Source organism: Peromyscus californicus, unplaced genomic scaffold (assembly GCF_007827085.1).
Source record: "Peromyscus californicus insignis strain IS unplaced genomic scaffold, ASM782708v3 Scaffold_13__1_contigs__length_99412109, whole genome shotgun sequence".
NCBI lineage: Eukaryota > Metazoa > Chordata > Mammalia > Rodentia > Cricetidae > Peromyscus > Peromyscus californicus.
Window position 1 is genome coordinate 66559787 of NW_026294424.1, and position 21904 is coordinate 66581690.

The following is a 21904-nucleotide window of genomic DNA, read 5'->3' on the forward strand; positions in this document are numbered from 1 at the left end:
GTAGGTTAAAACCGTCTTGGCATTTGTGCTTCTGCAGTAAGCAAGTTAATACGGTGTAAAGCTGATGGGAGGCAGGTGAAAAGTGCTTTGGGAGCTGGCATTCACATAACAAGGCTTTGCTGCTGGTTACAGAATCCCTTTTTAGTAGGAAGCACATTGTCACACCGGACAGACAGGGTCAGAAGGCAGTATGTAGGATGCTTTGGAGGAGAGGACTCAATGTAAATTGGAAACTCTAAGCTGCTGCTGGGAGGAATGTGCAGCTGCACAGGCTCTGGTCCCATGAGGTCCTGATGCACCTGTCAACCGGGGCAGAGCGAAACTGGGTGTCCTCTTACCAAAAGGAAGGGGCTTCTAAAGAAACGGACTCTTTAAGAAAACCACCTGGTGATCTCATTTAAGTGAGACTGCGAAGCGGACATGTGCGATTCCAAATTTAAAATGTAAAAGGAGAGATGTCAGGTGTAGGTGTATAAAAAAAACTAACTGCTGGTTGCATATTCATTATAAAGTCTTAACTGTTTCATTTTATAGGACCGACATGGTCATGGATTAGGGGCTATGCAAACCTGAAGCACATACTCGTTTTCAAAGTGGTCAATGGCAAAACATTGCTAGGTCACGAGAGGACACATGGCAGATGAAAACCAGTTTGTCTCGCAAGGATAAGGAATCTATAAATCAAGACAGGCCACTTACTGCTAGAATTCCCATTTGCTAAGCAAGGTGATCGGGTCACAAAAAAATACAAAGAGAAAAAGATCAAGAATTAGTATAAGAAATCATTGTAACTAAGGTTACAGATGCCCCACGCAAACTGAAGAACACATTTATACCCCAAACAACGCTTTATGAATGAAGTCCTTTCCAAACTACTTTCTGGGCACTTATTGTAATAACTTCAGGGTGGGCTGTGTTTTCCCTCTGGCAAATAAAAATTTGCGCTACAGTTTAGTTTTGTATAAAAGCCACAAAAAATAGAACAAAGTGATCTTGGGAGCCCTAACTGTTGTAAATGTTCTTCATCTAGGATTTTTTGTCCTTCTCCCAACAAACCTAACTGTAATAACATCTCCATGAGTGCAGTGGGAAGCTTATTAAATGAATTTACCATTATTATTTTTTTAACCAAAGGACTGGCTGAATTGGCTCCCAATCTTACACAGAAAAATACTTATCCTACCTAGCAGCAGGCTCTCTGGTGTGGCTCATTCTAGACGTTCCTACCTGTTCGTCTCTTAGATCTCAGGCTGTCTCACTCCTGCTGAGGCCCACAGGACAGAACACGGAGAGCTAGTGTGTTTTTACAGTACACTTCAAATGGCATTTATGCCAGAAGTTTGACCTAAGTAGGTGTGAAGCAAGTGGAGATGGCGTATGAGAAAGACACAGTGAAAAGCCCTGGGGTAAAGAAGAGTGACTTGGAATTAAAACAGACTGTTGGTGTGGAAATGAACCTGCTTTGCTGAAGTGTCCTCGGAAGGGCTTTTTATTTTATTATTATTTTTTTAAACCACATTTATTCCTGTCCGTTTAGAAAGGATTTGCTAAGCAAAGGTGAACTTTAGCTCTATCACAGCTGACCATAAATTATGCAAACAGTGGCCCGGTAACATTAGCAGAGCACAATCCAAATGTCAAACAGTTAGCAGGAGGTTTTACTTCTAAGGTTTTATTTCATATAGTTTATTTCAGGTGGGAATTCAAGCTTTAAATCCCTTTTCTTATTCCTGTTAGCATGTTAAATGGAACCGATTGTACACATACAGGCCAACAGTGTTGGATTGGACGTGAGCTGATAAAACTTATGGCCGCTACAGTTATAGGCAACCACACAAACTATAGCTGTGAATTACCAAAACTGACACATACACACATTTTAAGTACACTGATATTTGCATGATAGATTTTTGTCTTCATTAGTTCAATAAAATATTACTGACAGCTTGTATAGACTGGCACACGGGCACGGGCAGCATAAAGCCGTAAAAGGAAGAATAGAAACCAGTCTTAAGCGGAGTCTTAGAGGTAGAAGGATTATATGACCCACTCAGCATCTCCACCTCGCTTATTCGATGCTCATAGGGATCAAAAATAGCCACTGGGTTCAATTCTAGAGTTAACTTCCATCTTATTTCTTTATCCATGATTTTAATTTTCCTTTAAAATAGAACAGAGCTTAGAATTACCTGTCTAGGTTTGAATCTTGGTTTCTACTATTTACTTATGAGATAAATTGGCCTCTCTGAGCCTCCTTCCCTCATCTTCAAAATGGGGATAATGAAGGGACTGTTCAACCGAGTTGCATAATTATGAAATATATACTGGCATTGTGCCTGAAAAGCTTAATAGTTAAAAGGATGATTTTCTCAAGATTTCATTCTTGTATTCGTATAACTTCCATGGAAATACACCATTATAAATGTAACTGGAGGTGAAAAGGGGGATTCAAACGTCAGGTGTGGAGGTGTCTGAGTTGAAGGCTTTCTCCTAGCATGACGTTTCTCCCACTGGAATAATGTATAGGTCTTAACATATTATGGGGGGCGTATTATAGATGTGCCTTTCTCTAAGAAAATGTGTTGCTACTGCTTAAAACAACTAGGGAAAAACATAACGGACCCACAATTTCATATTTAGAGTAGTATATATAGCACATTGCTCTAGGGTCTGTTTTTCTCACCAGACAATATATCCACAGAATACTAATGTACAACCATTTTTTTTTTTTTCCCCTTAAGAGGCAGATACGACTAAATGCCGACCTGGACTGTCTAGATACCCATCAAGCTTATCTAACTCAATGTTATTAAGCTTCAGTCACAAGCTGGTTGTTCATTTTTATTAAAGTGAAGTTTTCATTACTAAGCCAATATCTCACTGAACCTAACTTTCAAAAAGATTGTTCTGATAAACCAAAATGAAAAAGGCTTACAAACACTCTAGGAATATCGAGTACGTACAATCGCATGCATACTTTTTTTTTATAACGCCCAATGTCCTCACTCAGCAGAAAGACTTACTTGTGCATTGGTGTTTATCCTATATATGTCTTCGCTGGCCCCGAACGTCCTCTTACAATTCTCTAACCACTATAGAAATAAGTAAGGGTAAATAAATTTCAATAGTCATCACAGAATAAACAAAACTAGCGTTACAAGTCTGTCTCTATAAAACCAGAAACTGACCTGAAAGGCTAGCACTGGCTGTAGACACAATTTATCTCCACCTAAGGCCAATCATTAATATGGAACATACCAATAAGGGATCAATACCACAAGAGGCATACACTGAGTTTATTAACAAAGATGGAATCGGTGTGCTTGGGACCCTCAGTGTCCCATATTGTAAGATCCTTCGCTTTGTAGATTTTATTGGAAATCTTTGCTGTCTCTACCTGACCTTTGTGTCTAAATGTGAGATGTGGAAAATGAAAGATTCAGTTTCTCTTTGGTCAATTTAATAAAGGTAACTTACAGAAAAAGAAATGAGCTAGGGTTGTCTGCTCATCCAAAATGTAGTTCTCTGAAGACGCACGCCAATTTTAATTAGTGAAACAGAAACCAAGATCCATCTAAATCCTGTTTCTATTTATTTCCTTTCCTTTTGGATGGTAATAAATGACAAGCATGCTATCTCTGAGGCATTTTGGATATAGAAGTCAAATGAAGGTTTTCTTTACCTGGGGGCGCTATTCTTACAGTCGATACTAATTTAAAATAAAGCAGCATTGTGGATGTGTAGAAAAATGGAGCCATAGAGTTTCCAAAGTGAGGGCTAAGGGCCTTCAGATGAAGCTCCTGGGCTTTGATGGTTGATGTCGTCAGTTCTTCTGGCTGACTGGGCTTGTGGCTTCGTTTTTGGTGTGTGTGTGTGTGTGTGTGTGTGTGTGTGTGTGTGTGTGTGTGTGTGTGTGTTTTGAAATTATTAAGTAATCAAATCAACCACACAGACTTTCTCCTTTGAGAAAGACTACCCGCTCATTAAGTTGCTCCCTGGAAAACATCTTAGTGTTAGGTATTTAAAATCCTCAACTGGAGCTCAGTGTTCCACAGACAAAGAATGAAAATGAGAAATGGTAACTGTTTCAAAAACAATCTCTTTGACCTTTTGTTCCTTTTGATCTCAATCACCCAGACTGCACTGGCCCTTGGGTTATTTTCTTGACAGCATCTTGGAATACAAACATGTTAAACCTTTCTGGTAAGATATGGCTGGTGGCAGTCACTGTCAAAAGCCATCGGCAGACTTCTTGACAGCAGCAAAATCCAGCTGACATTTACCACGGAACTCAGGCGTTCATCTCCATTCCTGTAACATGCTACAATGCATATGCACCGAATTATAACTACTTGCCCAGTTTGTCCAAGTCAACTAGTAAATGGAAAAATAGTTGATTATTTACTGCCTATTCTGAAAAAATTAAACATCACATACCCTATCTAGCATTTTAGAGAACACTATTTATTTGATTTTATCCCCAATAATGGAGTCCCATGACTGCACACTAGCCTTCTAACAGCATGCCCCAGAGGGGTCACGCAGAGAACCCCTACTTCCTACCTCATTGCTCTCATCATGTTTTCTTTGCTCAAATGAAGGTGAAAGTTCGGCTGTGGAGGGAGGTTCCATTTCTAAGCACGACAGAGCAACTTATGTACAAGCAAGCAATCGTCCAATGACAGTATAGACACTGAACTCTCAGCCAGGACTCTGGAAAAGTACTGCAGGGAGCCCTGCATCTGTCCCTTGCTGGAGAGGCTGGACAGACAGTGGTAGCTACAAATTCATGCCCTACGGTTTCTGTGGGCTGTGACATGCAGTTATCAGTGGTAGTGAGGTTCCAAGGGCTGAGATGCTGAAGGAAAAAGGGACACTCTAGTAAGTGAGCCTGTCTGTGTAGCTTCCTCTTGGGGCCCTTGATATGCTGAGCAAGTGCAGGAGAAGGTGCTAAGAAACATCAATCTCTAGTCCCATGGTGCTGGGGAGAAGAACCCTGCATGTGGATCAAAAACACTAGCTGGGGGCTGGGGACAGATCTCAGTGGTGGAGGCCTTACCTGGCACACATAGGCCCTATAAAAACAAAAGTCACAGCTAGTAGAGCAACTGCATAAAGATACTCCTTGATAGAACAGGAGACTGGAAGCAAGGCAATGAAGCCGTGTAGGTAAGGACTGGGCAGGTGGAACCCCAGGAGTCAAGGTTTATTTCTCTCTCTCTCAGCGAAGTCAACAGTCTTGCCCTTGGAACACAACAGCAGCTTTGCTGTAAATTATACTATCAAAAGGGCTGTTATTGGCGCCTGTCATACTCCAGAGTCTGTCTACTCCTATGTAGGGAGGAACTGATTTGAAATCTCTGTGTGTCAGTGGCTAGAAGTAAAACTTCAAATTTTACTGTTCTAGATTTGTCTAGAAGGGGACTAACACTTCTAGCATGTTGTCTTGGTGGCAAATATTAATTCAGTTCTAGGTATGAAAAATGGCATAAAGAATGTACAAACAACTAGGGTGGCCATGTCCTCAAAAGACTTTGTTTACACATATCTGGCTAGCTGTTTATTTTCTGTAAAGTTATTTGATCCTATGTTTGAGAAAACTGTATAATTACAAGCATTTGTATGGTCATATTTTCCATTATTATGCTGTTTGATTTTCAAGTACATTAATTCTATAGATGATATCTTTACAAAATTGGATCTTCTGATACAAAAAGAGAAAAGAAACATGGTTTGGTCCTCTGGTCCATTTCTCATGGTAATATCTGGAGTTTCTGAGTGAAGGTCTAGCATGTCATTAGCTAGATTATCTGTATGCATTTGATGTTGTCTCATGAAAAGTAGTTACCTGCTGCTGTAAAATCAATCACCCTAACATGGAATGGCTTAAAATAACAGCAAAAAGAAAAACCTACTTGCTATGTGTATAACCACTATCAGTGAAAATATGTTCTGTTTCTGGTTTGACTAGGATCAGCCATGATTCTCTGGTTATCTGATGGTTTGACCAGAGCCTCAAAGGTCCAAGCAGGCCTTACTCCTACACCTGATTTGTTGGCTCTTAGCTGGGATGCCTCTCTTTTCCTCTTGTAGTAGGGGTCAGAGTCCAAGTCTCCTGGCATTTCCCAAAGCTTCCCATACTCTGATGAGTTTGGTGGCAGAAGCAGAAGACCTCTCCAGGCTTGTCCTGGGAGTTTCGGTGTCTTGTCAATGCTGATGGTTGGTTAGAGTCAGTTACAAGGCCGTTCCAGACTGCAGCGTGGGTGGTACTGAGCTGTGCTGGAAAGGTGTGCAGACCAGAGAGGCCTGACTTACTGGGCCATTGCGGTAACAACCACAGTGTCTAGGATAGGTAGTGACTTCTGAAGACCCACAAGGCACAACCCCAGTGGGACAGATAGACTGATAACTCGCATCTAATTAAACCAAAAGTTTTCTGGTCATCAAAAGATACTTCAGTAGCAAAAATGATAGCCCCAGAAAGAAAAGCACCTTCAATACATACATCTAATAAAAAGCATGTATCGAGGGCCAGCACGATGGCTCAAAGGTTACAAGCACTTGCCACCAAGCCCGACAACCTGAGTTGGATCTCTGGGAGCCACATGGTGGAAGGAAAAGAACAAACTCCCACAAGGTGTCTATGACTACCACATGCCATAGTATGCCCCTTCCTTGCCCACAAACAATAAATAAAGCTTATATTTAAAACAAAGACCTCTTCTAAATACCCGAGAAAACAGCTCTTTACAGACACCCACAAGCTACCCCCTAGGAAGATATCTATGCTCAAATAGAAACATAAGATAAATAAGATTTTACTCCATACCCACCGGAATGACATATAATCTATTCCACACCCACCAGAATGACAGAAATTACAAAAACCAGTACCAGGTGATCACCAAAGGATGAGGCAATAGAAAGGTCATGTCCACCTGCTAACAGTTTTTAGTAAAACTGCTTGGTAGACTCACAAATGCTATGACCTAGCCATTCCATTCCCAGAGGGCTCCTTGGCAGGTGCGTGGACCTCTGCACGCAGACAGCAGCATTTGCAGGGTGACCTGACCGCACCTGATAACTCCCTGCCCTGAAAACCCTTTTCTTCCATCTCATTAGTCTTTCAGACCAAATATGAGCTCACACTCCCCTGTTATGGAGAGAGAGCCTTGGTACAAGTATTTTCTTTCCCCGAAGTAATCCTCCAACCCCAAATTCAGTCAGACTCCAGGATCATGTCCCAATCCCACCAATTTTCCTTCCCCTTGGAAATCATACACAGTACTCGGCTCAGTACTGCTTTGCCAGACCATCTGACTGAGAAGCCTCAAGTCACTGGCACTTTTTTTTTTGGACTCATAACTTATGTGACATACTTTACTATTCTGAATAACTACAGCTTGAATGCCCCTTATCCAAAAAGCTTGGGACGAGACTGTTTCAGGTTTTGGACTATTTGCATATACACAAAGTTTGTTTTTCTTAAAGGAAGGAAACCCAAGTCTAGCACACGATTCACAGACACAGAGCCTGCAGGAAACTTAGTACAAGTCTGTATAAACTGAACCATCAGAAAGCAGAGGGGCTACCGTTCCCGCCACTTGGGGGCACGGTCTGGTTGTGCTAACATCACTACCACAGTCTTAATTAAACTTCTGATAATCAGTTCTTACATTATGTTGTGACCCATCACATGAGGTTAGGTGTGGAATTCTCCACTTCTGACATCATGTTGGTGCTTAAAGTTTCAGGTTATAAAGCATTTTGGATCAGGGACACTCAATTTGCATTCACATGTACAATTTGTGCTATATATCCTTACCTAGAATATGTAAGGAAAGAACCAAGTTTGACACTCAGTTCTTCACAGGTCTTTAAACATGGTATATTTAATAATTAGTAGTGAGAATTTCATCTATTTTAGGAAAATGCCTATAAAGTTTGTATGGGAGAACATTTTTCTGCTTGTTTTTCTGCATTTGTCAACTGAAATCACGCTGGAGTGACTTAGGGAACCGGACCGGTGTTTAAATGGCTGGCTAGAATTGCGGAGCCATTTCTTAGCAGGCTACATCTATAATCTACTCCAAGCTTGTTGTCCCCCCACCCCACCCCACCCCCATGGCAGAAGATGAGTTCTATCAGAGACTGCAGATGCTCTTGGCCACAGCTGTCACTAAAAACCCCACTCCTTACCCCTCCCGCCATGCTGCCCACAGCTGTGGTCTCCCACTGTGCTTGTAGGCTCCTTTCTAAAAGCCAAAGACAGGACTTCTTTGGACAGAGAAAGAAGAGCTGCCCCAGGACCCACCACAAGGCCAGTGGGAGACGTCTGTCTAGGGTATACTGCGTCCAGATCAACATTTGCAGCGTCCCAACGCAAATGATTTGTGTGTGGAGGAGACTGACCTGCTCAGCTGCTTCTCTCTTGGTGTTGTAGGTATCCAGATGTTCCTGCAGCTCCAAGACACTGAACTTGAGTGTTTCCAGCAAACCGCAGGCCATTAGCTGTGAAAGCAGACAAACTGATTTCCTTCTTGAAAGGTCACGGAATACCTGCCAGCTGGTTACTGACACACTCTGCTTTCTGACCAGTGTGCACCTCAGAGGCACTGTCCTGGAAGCTTCCTCTAAGCATGCAGCTGTCTAACCTAGGAACATTTGCAGCACGGCAGGGAAGGCCAAAGCGCTCTGGATATATTGCAATGAGAGGTCTAGCCCTCTACCAATTTTTGTTCGAGAACAGGAAAGAACACATATACATCTCTAGAGTATGACACTTCTGCTTCCTCATCCTGGATTCTATATGTGTAGGGAGAGGGCAGAATCAGCAAAGACTGGACAGCATTTCATACACTGGAATGGAATTTTTTTTTTTTTTTTTTTTTTGAGACAGAGTCTTACTATGCAGTTCTGGCTGGCCTAGAACAGTATACTGGCCTTGAACTCAGAAATCTGCCTGCCCCTGCCTCCTGAAAGTTGAGATTAATGGTATGTTTCACCATGCCTGGATGGAATGACATTTTGCTACACATGTAGATCAGGGTTAAGATATGAATGCTCACATTTCAAAATTGAGAACTGCTTTTTACAAAAGGCCAATAAATGAACATCATTCCAATACAGTCATCTTACTTGTGCTTTGAAAGAGGCTTTCGTTATAGAGAGGGGATAGCTTGGAACTCATTATATACTCCAGGCTATCCTCAAACTCCCCGTCCTTTTCACCTCAGCTTCCCAAGTGCTGGGAATTTGAGATGGGCACCAGCATGCCTGGCTTACCGTCTCGGCATCCACAAAGACAGTAGGGCATTCCGAACATGTCATCATCACTTCCAACGAGCTTTTAAACTTGGTACCGATGCGCTGTAGACTCTCACCAAGAAAGCCCACGGCTTCGTTTGTTATCTCCCCAAACTTTCTTTGAATTGTCTACGAGGAAAAGCATGAGAGAAGTTTAGTATTTTATAAAGTAAAAAAGGTCTTTCCCCACTTTTATATAAAGAAGCAGAACTCACAACTGAAATCATTGTTATAACATATAGAATTCTATTAGCAGATCTGTTAGGTCTCTATTGTTGATACAAATGTAAACTATTTTTATATTCTTGTTTAAGAGAATTTGTATATTGATACAAATACAGAACTATATTTGTTATAATGTACATATATTTCTACTCTTATTTGAAATATTTGTATATTGATACAAATGTAAATTTATACCTGTCATACTGTATGTATGTTCTACTTCTGTTTAGGATATTCTGTATATTGATATATATTTAAGATTATTGTCATATTGCGTATCGCACTATACATTCCTATCTCTGTTATAAATATCGATATATATTTAAGATTATTGTCATATTGCAATCGCACTATATACTCCTACCTCTGTTATAAATATCTTGTGTATTGTCACAATTTTGAAGTCATCGTCCTTTACAGTACATTTGCTTATAGACTGTTTACGTTGTTTACATGAAGCCTTAGTCCTTAGGTTATTTCGGTAGATTAAGACTTACAGATTTATAGTCACCTATACTTGTCATCTCTGTAGTTACATTAGTTAGGTTATCCAGATTTACAGATACATACATACAGATGGACAGGTAATCTTCAAACACTTCATAGACCTAGAGAATATGGCATTTAAATAACTTAGAATTCTGTTGACGTGAGACACAATTGCTCCTGGCAGCACCAATTTGATCCTGAGAGAATGTTGGGCTTCTAAGACATTTCCATTTGGAAGTTTGTCTTCTTGGCACAAAATGGCCTATTGGGCAAAGAATTGCCCTTGCCTCGACTGCTGTCAGTACGAATGCAATGCTGTCCTTTCTGGACAAGCAAGACATAAGGAAAAGTGACTTCTGAACTCTGCCAAGATAGGGTAAGATGGTCTTTCAGAATTCCTGCTTCTGAAAATGGTCTGTCAGATACTCTAGGCCTGTAGCCAATTTGAATGCACCAACAATGTTGAGAAACATTAGGTGACTGTCCAGGCTGCCAGCTGTCTCCGTCTACTCTCGCAAGATTCCCGAAAGTTGCTTGCATCCATCTTCCATTTCTCAGGTACCATTATATTCCTTCTCAGGTCTTTGATAGGATTGAAGACTAGCAGTTATAGTTACAACTTAGTAGATAGAACATATTAAGTATTAGATTCAGGTTCTTTAGGATAGGACACCTTTTGGAATGATCTTTGTAACATGCCATTTACCTATGCTCTATACTTCTCTGGATTTTAGTATGTGTTTCTTGCTTGATATTGTTTGCATTGGTTGTAGTTCCATCTTATCTAGGTCATTATCCCTCATTATTCCTGGACAATATTTGATAACCTTTCCTTTGTATATAGTCTTGTATTAGGTTAGAACCTTCTTATTTAGACAAAAGGGGGAGATTCAGTGGGTAGCCATTCCAGCTTTGATCTGGAAGTTCCAACCCCCACTGAGGCTTCGGTAACTGTCACGCCTACAAGGCGGGGCCAAGGGAGGACCCTGAAGACCCGAGATCCGGATGCACCAGCTCTCTTGGTTCCTGGACCCTGGGCGCTGGAGGTAGACCGAGCAGAGTTCTCTAGAGAACACTGCAGGATTGAGCTGCATCTTTCCCAGACCCTGCAACCTACCCATCCCTTCATTTGTAAGTTACGCCACTAAATAAATCTCCCTTTTAACTACGTGGAGTGGCCTTAATAATTTCACCAATAACTAGTCACTGAAAAAATAAAACATCTAGTCCATTTTATTTTGTTTGATTTCAATTCTTAGCATTCTAGTAATCACTGTACAATTTTTCTTGAGTCTTTCTGTGTATTTTTACTATATGCTTTTGCACTAGTTAAGTTACACAAGAACAATATCCAAGTGTGTGCATCCACTTCCAGATCCTCAGCTCCTGGAGTGCCTTCACATCATTAGGTGCTCATGAAGGGCTGTGTGAGAGCTCCCTGGCTCAGCTGTTCACTGAGTGGATCGGATCCTTTTGAGAGAAGGTTCTATTTTATATGTTTTAGTTTTGTGTGTGTGTGTGTGTGTATGAGTGCTGTCCGTCTGTCTTTTTGTTTGTATGGTTGGTTTCCTTTGGTTTTGTTGAGACCAGTCTCACTGTGTAGCTCTGACTAGCCTTGAACGAGCACTGTTCCTCTTCACTCAGCCTCCTGAGAACGGGGAACTATAGGTAATGCACGTCCATCTGGCTGAAATTCAGTTTTTCACAGAGGTGACAAGCTAAAATGGAAAGACCAAAGGACACACTGGCTCTGCCAGTCTGAACCTGAAAAAAAAAAACAAAAAACTACACTGGTAAGGAAGGAGAAAGCCAAGGGCTTTCAGTAAGTACAGAAGGTTAAGTGGAAACTCCCACTACTAAGCACTAAACACCCACGAAGGAAGCTGGAGGCTGGAGCGCCCCAGAAACATCAGTGGGGCGTGCTCTGCTGGGCTTCCCAAGGCATACGAGCTAGCATAGGTGGCGAAGAAAGATGGCGGACAGTTAACAGGACTGGGATCTCTGTGCCTTAGACACTTTCCTTCCCCACACGATGCTCAAAATGATATCCACGTGCTGTGGTGCTGCATTAGAATATTTACTGAAAAGCATCGAGTACAGCACTTATTATTACTATTACTTAAGGTGGAAAGCAGCTCCAGTTACTCAGTTCCCATGGCGACGAAAGCATCACCTAGCACCTCATTATACACATTTCGAACCTCCCTGTAACAAGCTGGTGAAGGGCAGGCACAATGGTGTGCCTTTATCTCTCTGGCACCCATGATGGTACCCAGCATTCTACAGAAAGTCAGTCAGAACTTGTGTTGGAGTCTTGTAGCAATGTTACGGCAGGTTTTCGTATCTGCACTAGTAACTGATTAACACGGAGGGTGTACCACATGCAAATTACGAAAATGTTACCTTCCCAGAAGCACGTGTTTGTTAAAGAAAATCAGTAGGCATGTTCAAGCCTGAGATGTCAAGTACAGAAGCCTCACTGTATCAGACTGTTGTAATGGGCACCCGGAAGCCTTAACCCCCACCGACCTGAAACAGCCTTGAGAACACGTGGAAGGTAAACACTGCACACGATCCATCCGTGTCTGACAGCATCTGATTGACGTGGCAGCGCCAGGCTTCTTCCTCATCCTCGTAAGCCACGGGCTGAAAAGCTGCTATGATGGCGGACAGAAAGGGCGTGGGCAGAGGCGACGAGGACTGCACTTCCGGAAAACCATCCTGTTCGTCTTCCTCTTGACTGGAGACACAAAAGCCACAATGATCGTCGCGCTGTCTGAAAAGGACAGACTCGCAGTACCTCACACCACTCAACAGAGACTACTCTTATTCACATGTACACGTTAATTTAGAGAGTGCAGCCTGAACGCCCCGGGACGCCACGAACGAGTGCAGGTTCTCCCTATCTTAGAACCCTCTTACCGGAAGCAGTTACCTTAACCCAAGTCTACAATATGTTACTACCGGATTAACACTAGTTACGTCTACAAAGAATATGGATTAGGACAGGGCACAGTGGCGTACACTTTTAATCCCAGCACTTGGGAAGCAGAGGCGAGTGATTCTCTGTGAGTTTGAGGCCTGCCTGGTCTACATAGGAATTTCCAGAACAGCTAGGGCTACATAGAGATACCATCTCGAAACAATCTATATTGATTAGAGTACTTTTATATTGTGATCTACTTTGGATTCCTTAATAAAATTCTGTTTTATTCATTTAGTCTCTCTCTTTCTATTTTTCCACTTATGTGTGTGTGTGTGTGCATGCAAGTACACGTGTATTCACATATATGCTACAGCACATGAGTGGGGAGGTCTATCCATGGGGATAGGTTCCTTTACTGTGTGGATCCTGGGAATTGAACTCGGGTCATCAGGCTTTGTGGCAAGTGCCTTTATCAACTAAGCCATTTTACTAGTCCTGAACCCCACTTTTTTTTTTAAGAGCCCTTCGTTGATTGTAACATTGGGAAAATTTTGATTGCATACTTCTGCATCAAGGGCTGGGTTTCACAAAGCATTATCAAGGTTAGAGTCTGTTACTGTTTTCATTTTGCAAATGAAGAAACAAAAAGTTGAGTAGATCAAATAATGTGCCCGAGGGGCTAATGGGAAGGGTGAAAGGCAGAATTTGACCCCTGGATCATAGGCCCAAAGCCACATTACCAGCCACAACATATATTCAGCTCAGCTATTTCAGAAGCACCTGCACATGCCCAGCAGTAAGGCAGACAAGGGAGTGGACAGAAGGGGTGGCTCTTTCACCTCAGGGATCTCTCATTCCTACATCAAGACAGTCAAAACATAAAACCAGAGCAAGGGAAGAAGATGAAACTGTGTTTCTGTCTGGTCTCAGTATTTCAGTCACATGCTCCACAGAGAAATGTGACCTGAGTCTGGACACTGAATGGTTCATGTTACAAGATGACAACTCACACCTAAGACTCAAGAACATCAAGGAAGAGAGAGTGGAGAGATTTTAAGAGTCAGAGACCAGGGCGCCTGTTGCTAGAAAGTTATCTTCTAGACTTGACAGGGAAACCGCTTCTGTGAGACCCACACAGGAAGGCTGCGGAAAACCCCACCAAGTACCACCAGTAGCCACGCTGGTGTGCGCAGGAAAATTTGACAAGGCCCCGCCCCCAGATGAAGAGCTACAGGCGATCGACAGCTGATCAGATAAGAGAGGAGCCATCTCCCCAGAGACGAGCCCCTATGGGATATCTGATCCCAAACGCTCGGTCCTAAACATGTTTACATAAAAGCAGCACTAAATGAACTCTCTGTAGCGCGCGCGTATGTGTGTGTATGTGTGTAACAACACTGAAGAACAGGTCAGGAAGAGAGGATGCTGGGGGAGGGCCAAACAGCTGAAAGAGGAAGAGGGTAGGGCACAAGTCATGTACATACAGACAGTATTCATGTAGGAAATTCTACCTTAGAAAATTTTTAACTAAGAGACTGGAGTAAGGCTTTGAGCATATCAAAATAGTCACCTGAAGTAAAAACCTAGTTTACCTTAAAAAAGTTAGTGTTTTTAAATCACTGAAGTGACTGATTTTAACAAAATGTGTTGTATTCTAGACCTGTGTGTGCTCAATAGACATGCAACGCTCTACTCAGCTGTATAAATGGACCAAAGTAAACCACTTTGCTTTAGCCTTGGAGGATGACAAAAACCTGAATATTTCCCCTTGCATCATTTCTGTCAAGCCTAAACTTGTGTGGGACTCCATAGGCCTTACAGTCAGGTCAGTACTATCAGAAAGACATGCTTAAGAGGGTGAACGCTTACGTATATACTTTCAAACACAGGCAAACATTCTGTATGTATTGAGTTAAAAAATCGGATACATTGTATGCCATGACTCTTTTACCACAGTAAGCATGAGGCTTTGTCTTTCTGTAAAACTGAAATACTTGATTATTAAATATTAGTCTCAAATATTAATAATCATCAAGAGCACTGACTTTGTGCAGTGGAGAAATATTCTGATAGAATATATGAAGTTAGCTGGGCGGTGGTGGCACATGCCTTTAATCCCAGCACTCGGGAGGGAGAGCCAGGCAGATCTCTGTGAGTTCGAGGCCAGCCTGGGCTACAGAGCGAGATCCAGGAAAGGTGCAAAGCTACACAGAGAAACCCTGTCTCGAAAAACCAAAAAAAAAAAAAAAAAAAAAAAAAAAAAAAAGAATATATGAAGTTAGATCCTTTTATGGTGAACCATAAATGTTATAGAATTTAAATAGCAGACATTAGACAGCATCTTAATTTAGATCACAGAACTGTTTGGTGTGCAAACTTCCGAAGGGCCACCAGAATTTCCTTTAAGAACTTACGTAATAATCACTCAATCCACAAATGAAGAAAAGTCTTGTTTGGGAATTATTCACATTCTGATACTACATTTTACATGGGCAGAATATAAAAATCTGAAAGGAACAGTGTATCATCCTTCACTGTTGTTAATTTTGCTCTTTTGGGGACCCGCCACCCAGCTCCCAAATAAATCAAACATGGAGGCTTATTCTTAATTATGAATGCCCAGCCTTAGCTTGGCTTGTTTCTTGCCAGCTTTCCTTAACTTAAATTAACCTGTCTGTCTTTTGCCTCTGGGCTTTTACCTCTCTCTATTTCTGTATACCTTTCTTTCTTACTCCATTGCTGGCTGTGTAGCTGGGTGGCTGGACTCTGATGTCCTCCTCCTTCTCTGGCTACTTTCTTTTCCTTCCTCCTCCCAGATTTCTTTTATTTATTCTCTCTGCCTGCCAGTCCCATCTACCTTTTCTCCTGCCTTGCTATTGGCCAGTTCTTTATTAGACCATCAGGTGTTTTAGACAGGCAATGTAACACAGCTTCACAGAATTAAACAAATGCAACATAAACAAAAGTAACACACCTTAAAATAATATTCTACATCACTTCAGTACCATGAAGTGGTAGCTCAGGATTCCTACAGTAATCTAACTTAACATCTGACCCCTGACAGGTAAGAATTTTTGGATACATTTTAGGTTAATTTCGGTAACCCAGAAATTCATTCTACTATTGATTTTATCACTTGGCCATTTGGTATCCTGCCCAAATAGGCATGTGGTGTGCTTCTAACATGGTGTTTTAGGGATGGAATGCTCTTATTTTATATGGATACTAACAGAAAGAAAGGAAGGAAGGAAGGACCATAGTATGCCTTATCTTTAAAAATGAAGAGAGTGTGATTATATACTAAATACCAATTAATCAAAATTCATGATCTGGAATGGGGGCAGGGCATGTCTAGGAAGGGATGGGGACGAAGCAGAGACTCCTTCCTATCTGTGTGACCATGCTCACCTGGACAACCCAGAGAAATCAGCCTCTTCCTCCTCACACCGTTCATCCAGCTCCTTCAAAGCCAAGGTGACATCCTCTTCGCAGATGGACTCGGGGTAGCTTTCCGGGGCCAGAGGCTCTGGCATGTCAGTTTCTTCTAAATCAAGGATTCCTCGACACACTAGCTGGTCCTGTTGGTCTTGAATAATGTATGACCCTTCATCTTCAAAGGCTGTAACATGTTCCTCCTTTAATACTGAACTTGTATCCTGTGAAATGATCGCAGCTTTAGCAGACTTCAACAACACTAAAAGACGTTTACCAATGCAATAAAGGACAGCCAAGATCTGAATCTCTGTTTAAATTGTCTAGTTTGTCCAGTTTTTGAATTGTGAATATATACAATTGTCTTCTTAAATGATCCCACTCTTTTTTCTTTTTTCCTTTTGATTTTTGCTAAGCAATTTACTGATTCAAATCCCCAGTCCTAGAATTTAAAAAATTACAAAATACAGCCAACTGCTCTATAAAAACACCCAACACTTTTTCTTTGTTTCTCTTTTCCTTTATGTACAGGACTTGGTGTTGACTAGAATCTATGTCCTTTGCTAAGATACCCTCTCTCATACACATTATATTTCTATATAAGAAAACTTGTCATTACAATATACAGTCTCTCTTATTTGACCTATCTATCACTCCTTTCACTTTACCAAACATGGTAAATTATAGCTATAGATAGGGAGATGGCTCAGGACCGAATCCATTGACACTAAGGGTCGGGCTGCCCACAAGTCAGAATCAGACACTGACCAGTCATAAAGACACTCAAACCAAACCACTACGTTCATTTTCCTGGTATCTGTGATATAGAGAGCTGGCTTTAGGTTATAGGACAATAGCTCATTGCAGCTTTGAGACCCAATAAAGCCTCACAGCTAAGACAGAGTTCACAGAAGATTAGGAAACTTTAGGTTGTTAGCTTTTGAAATTAAATGAATTACAAGTGCATTTATGAAGTGAGAACGGCTGCGTGTCCCTAATTCTCAGCGAATGAACAGTAAGGAAAACACATGCTGTAGCGCATAACAAGTGGATCCAGTCTACCCATCCACTGTTAACATGCTGACATAGGGTTGTTGTGACTCCCAAGAAGGAGAGCCAACGGGTGTTATATCAGCTAAATAAATGAACTACCACTATTAAGAAAGAAAAACATGTTCAAAGCATATATCGTAATGGTATCAACACTCATTTCTAACTTGCATGGATGTGAGTCTGCACCGTCTGAGTTTTAACTGATAGCACCGGTTTAGAAGCCAAGACGAACTTTCTCAGTATTAGACCTTCATTACTTTATATTTGTAGTAGTTTTTAATCTCCCTTTTATGGCTTAAAAATGGAATTTTCCCTACAAACTGTGAAAAGCAAGCAGAAGTTAGAGCCCTGGATTAGCCTGAACCCTAGTTTACTCTTCTGGAAAGAATTCTGAGCACGTTCTAGACAGGTGCTCTGCTACAAATTAATTCTTAATTATGAGTCTGTAATTAGCTCAGGCTAATATGCAAATGGCAACAGCATATACTGGCGCATGGAATGCATATGGTAAACAGCATCAGCCATATACACATGTCTGCTAGCACCCAACCAAAGAAGGGAGAGCATGGCGGCCTGAGACAACGGAGGCCAATCTCTGAAGGAAACAGCCGATAGAAGGTGGCTAGGGATGGGATTCTGAGCAAAGACACCAGAAGATCTCAAAGGCTGAGGAATAAGGCAGAGAAACAAGAAGTACATGAAGGAAACATGGGTCTGGATGTGGTACGCAGTGAACCTTGACCTCACGGAGTAGGACCTACATCAGCCTAATGGACTATGTTCAATCCAGTTGCAGTTTCCGCCTGAAGTTCGGTTTGAAAAGACTTAGCTCGTGAAGAAACAGACCTAGGAACCTGGAGAGAGAATTTTTCTAATACTGCTAGAAATGTCCTGACATCTACAATTTTACAGGTATAATCGTTTTCCTCTGTATCTTGAGTGTCCTGTGTCACATACTCAAACACGGCGGCATGAAGCCCCACTTTTCATTAGCGGACACCTATATTTGGCTATCATTTGCTATTATAATTTCTAAGTGATATTTTATTGTAAAGTATTATTATTCAGTATACAGTGAAAACTGGTAACAACTCCCATAGATTTCATTAAGTAGTACACTGGGTTAGTAGAATGGATTCCATTGTTTCTATGCAGATTAGGAGAATCAAATTTCCTTGAATTCCATAGTCACACAAAGACAAACACATACACGTATTTTGTTACATTTACATTTAAAGGTTCACTTTCCCTGTGTAAAGTTTTCTGTGGTTCATGACTGAAGCTTTCTTTAATGAAATCAAGTGAAGACTTCGTGCCTTCAAGAGATCAGAGAGGAAGTTTTTTGAAAGATTTATTATTTTTAGTTGTGCAGGTGTTTTTCTGCATGTGGGTATGTGCACATGAGAGTAGATGTGCTGATAAGCTGGAGGGCACTGGATCTACTGGAGCTGAAATTATGGACGGCTATGGATTTCAACCATAGTTGTTGGGAACTGAACTCGGGTCCCCTCAAAGAGCAGCAAGTGCTCGTAACTGCTGAGCCATCTCTCCAGCCTCTAGTGAATTGTTTTTAGTCAAAGAGAAGCCACAAAGTTTCTGCCAAGATATGCCCTCTGTGGAGGTTTGAATGAGAATGGCCCCCCATAGGCCCATGTATTTGAATATTTGGTTCCCAGTTGGTGGAACTGCTTAGGAAGGATTAGGAGGTGTGGCCTTGTTGGAGGAGGTATGTTACTGGGGGTGGGCTTTGAGGCTTGAAAAGCCCAGGCCATTCCAGTTCCAACTCATTTTCTCTCATTCTCATTCTTTCACTCTCCCTGGAACTTTGAGGTAAGATCTGCACTTTAGCTACTGCTCAAGTGCCATGACCGCCTGCAGCCGTGCTCCCCATGTGAGGATCATGGACTAACGCTCGGAAATTGTAAGAAGTTCCCAATGATATGCTTACTTGTATGAGCTGCCCTGGTCGTGGTGTCTCTGCACAGCAACAGAACCGTAATCATAACTAAGACATTTCCTTTTCCTTCCCAGTGTTAACTACACTTTAGGGGAAATCTTCAGGTAAATATTTACGAGTAGATTTGTTCCTTTAATGTGTAAGCCATTTTACCGATAAAAATTAACTAATTGCAGAAGTCACTGTAAAACTAATTATGATTTTAGTATCTTGGTGCTTTCCCATGCTTCTTTATTAGAGGGCAATGTGGGAACATCGGGCACTGACTGTATTGGAGACGCAAGGAAACACATTCTGCCAGCCCAGCTAACGGATACAGCGCCGTCATTCCTCTGCAGGAGCTATTCTTTTACTGACAGTTCTAATGGAAGCTTGTTTATAAATGGCACTGTCCTAAAATCACCCTTTCATTCTCACCCTTCATAATGAGAAGGAGCCCTCGTTTAAAAAGAGGAGGAAGAGGGTAAACCGAAGTGCTCTTTCTTTGGTAGGAAAGACGTCCCCAGGGACTTTTCGGTACTTGGGAAGGAAGTCCATTAGCCCACTGTATATTGTTAGGTCATGCCAGGCTCAGGACTGTAATCCTAGCACTCGGGAGAGGTTGAGGCAGTGAGTTCCAGGCCAGCCTAGGCTAAGCAATGAGATTCCATCTCAAAAAGTCTAAATCAAAACCCAACCAAAATAAAACAGCCAGGAAACAGACAGAGGTCCCTTATATGTATGTGGGACTACATATATGTATATGAGATCACATATATGTAAAGGGGATTACGCTGAGGCCTCATCTCACAGGCTAACTTTCTCCCCATTCAAATCCACATTACTGTTAAATTTCTGGAGAAGATATAATACAATGACCACTTTCTCACATTTTTAAAATTTGTTTTTATACGCTTGTTATCTGTCACTCCTGATAGGATTAAGCCTCATGCCACCAGCTGCCTGTTTTAGATTCCCAGATCCTAGAATGGTGTCTAGCATGGGACAGGGATTCAATACACTGGCTAAGCTGGGTAAGGTGGCTCACACCTGTAGTGACAGCCCTTGTGGGGCTGAGGCATGAGGACCGCAATGATTTCAAGAACTACCTGGGCTGCGGTGTAGGACCCTGCCTAAAAAGAGAAGAAATGCAGGAATGCATGCTCACCAACGCTGCATCTTCATCCAGGGCTCTAGCACACTGCTGATCTTGACATAGGCATTGCCATGCTTTGGGACTGGAGCATACCCCTAAAGGTCCATGAAGGAAGGGCTTGCTTCCCCAGAGTGGTGCTTTGTGGGACTTAGTGGGGGTGGGGTCCAGGTCAATGCGGTGTGCCCTTGAAGGCCCTTGCTCTCCTCTCTTTTGCTGTTTCATTCAAGGCCATGGTGAACAGATTTGCTTGGTATATGCTCTGCCATGATTGCTACCACAGGCCAATCTGTCAGGGACTGAAAGCAGCGAACTGGGATCCAAAAGAAGCCGTCCTCCTTTTGAGCCGATTACCTAAGGCGATATTCCAAGGCTCCTCGGCAAAGCCATGTCCTGAAAGGAGCAGCCGCGGTCTGATGGTGCGGTCTGTATTGAACATGGCACTCCCTACCACCACGCATGTCTGACCCTCTTCACTTCTCCTGTTTCTCTCTTCTCCCACCCATGTGACTCTCCGATGCTGAACTCCCTGCGGGCAGCTGGACAGACCATGTGAGTTTACATGCCACGTCCTCCGTAGGCTACCCCTCTATCTAGAAGGCCCAAGTGCCCTGAAACCTGTCCTTTATCCCTGTCACCACCAAACATCAGTTTATTACTCTCTAGACTTCCACAAAGCCATTCCTGTTGAAATGTGCATGTGAACGCACGCATGCACGCGCACACACGCGCACACACACACACACACACACACACACACACACACACACACACACACGGCAAATGTCTTTTCAATCTTCCTTGATGTAGACAGTAAATACTATCATCTCCTTTCTTCCTAGCCTCTTGCTGAAACTCTGGCTCTAGTGAAGTCACAATGAACCCCTGATTGACCTATTTACCTCCTCACTCTATTAGAAGTTTCCAGGACTTGTGATCAGGAAGGTAAAATGCCTCCATTTCAAAATATATCTGCTCACTGTTAAAGAGGGTCCAGACATGTCCAGCTCTCAGCCTACTAAGGGCACCAGAGGCTGACTTACAAAAAGTCACACAACCTAATAACCACGTCAGTTGAGGTCTAGTAACTACATTAATTTCATTAACAGACAAAAAAAAAAAAAAATGCACCCGTTTCTAATGCTTACCGAGCAGAAAGCACGTTTCCCAGAGCTACAGCAACCATTACATTTTTAAAAAGTATCTACAATCATCTTTAAAAAAAAAAAAAAAAAGGCAACAACAACACTAGGGCAACGAATACTTACTGATTTGGGTCAGTCATTAGCTTGGAGTCTGGCTTACTCCTTACAGGCCTTTCCAAAGACCATACTACTAGCGGTATGGTCCAGAGTCTGTTGATACGGTTCACCGCACAGCCGCT

General features: G+C 42.1%; 1 protein-coding gene across 7 annotated transcripts in view; it reads right to left on the minus strand.

Annotated features, from left to right (window-relative positions):
- The window catches only part of Fryl (FRY like transcription coactivator), a 248884-nt gene that overhangs the window by 3603 nt on the left and 223377 nt on the right, over positions 1–21904 (minus strand). For 6 of the 7 annotated variants that reach the window (XM_052735117.1, XM_052735116.1, XM_052735114.1 and 3 more), the window contains 6 exons: positions 16355–16602; positions 12550–12760; positions 9286–9435; positions 8413–8511; positions 3024–3092; positions 700–717 (listed from right to left, as the gene is read on the minus strand). In XM_052735117.1, the coding sequence (XP_052591077.1) occupies positions 700–717; positions 3024–3092; positions 8413–8511; positions 9286–9435; positions 12550–12760; positions 16355–16602 (795 nt within the window). The remainder of the gene's footprint in view (positions 1–699; positions 718–3023; positions 3093–8412; positions 8512–9285; positions 9436–12549; positions 12761–16354; positions 16603–21904) is intronic. The other variant, XM_052735115.1, reaches the window with a different exon arrangement.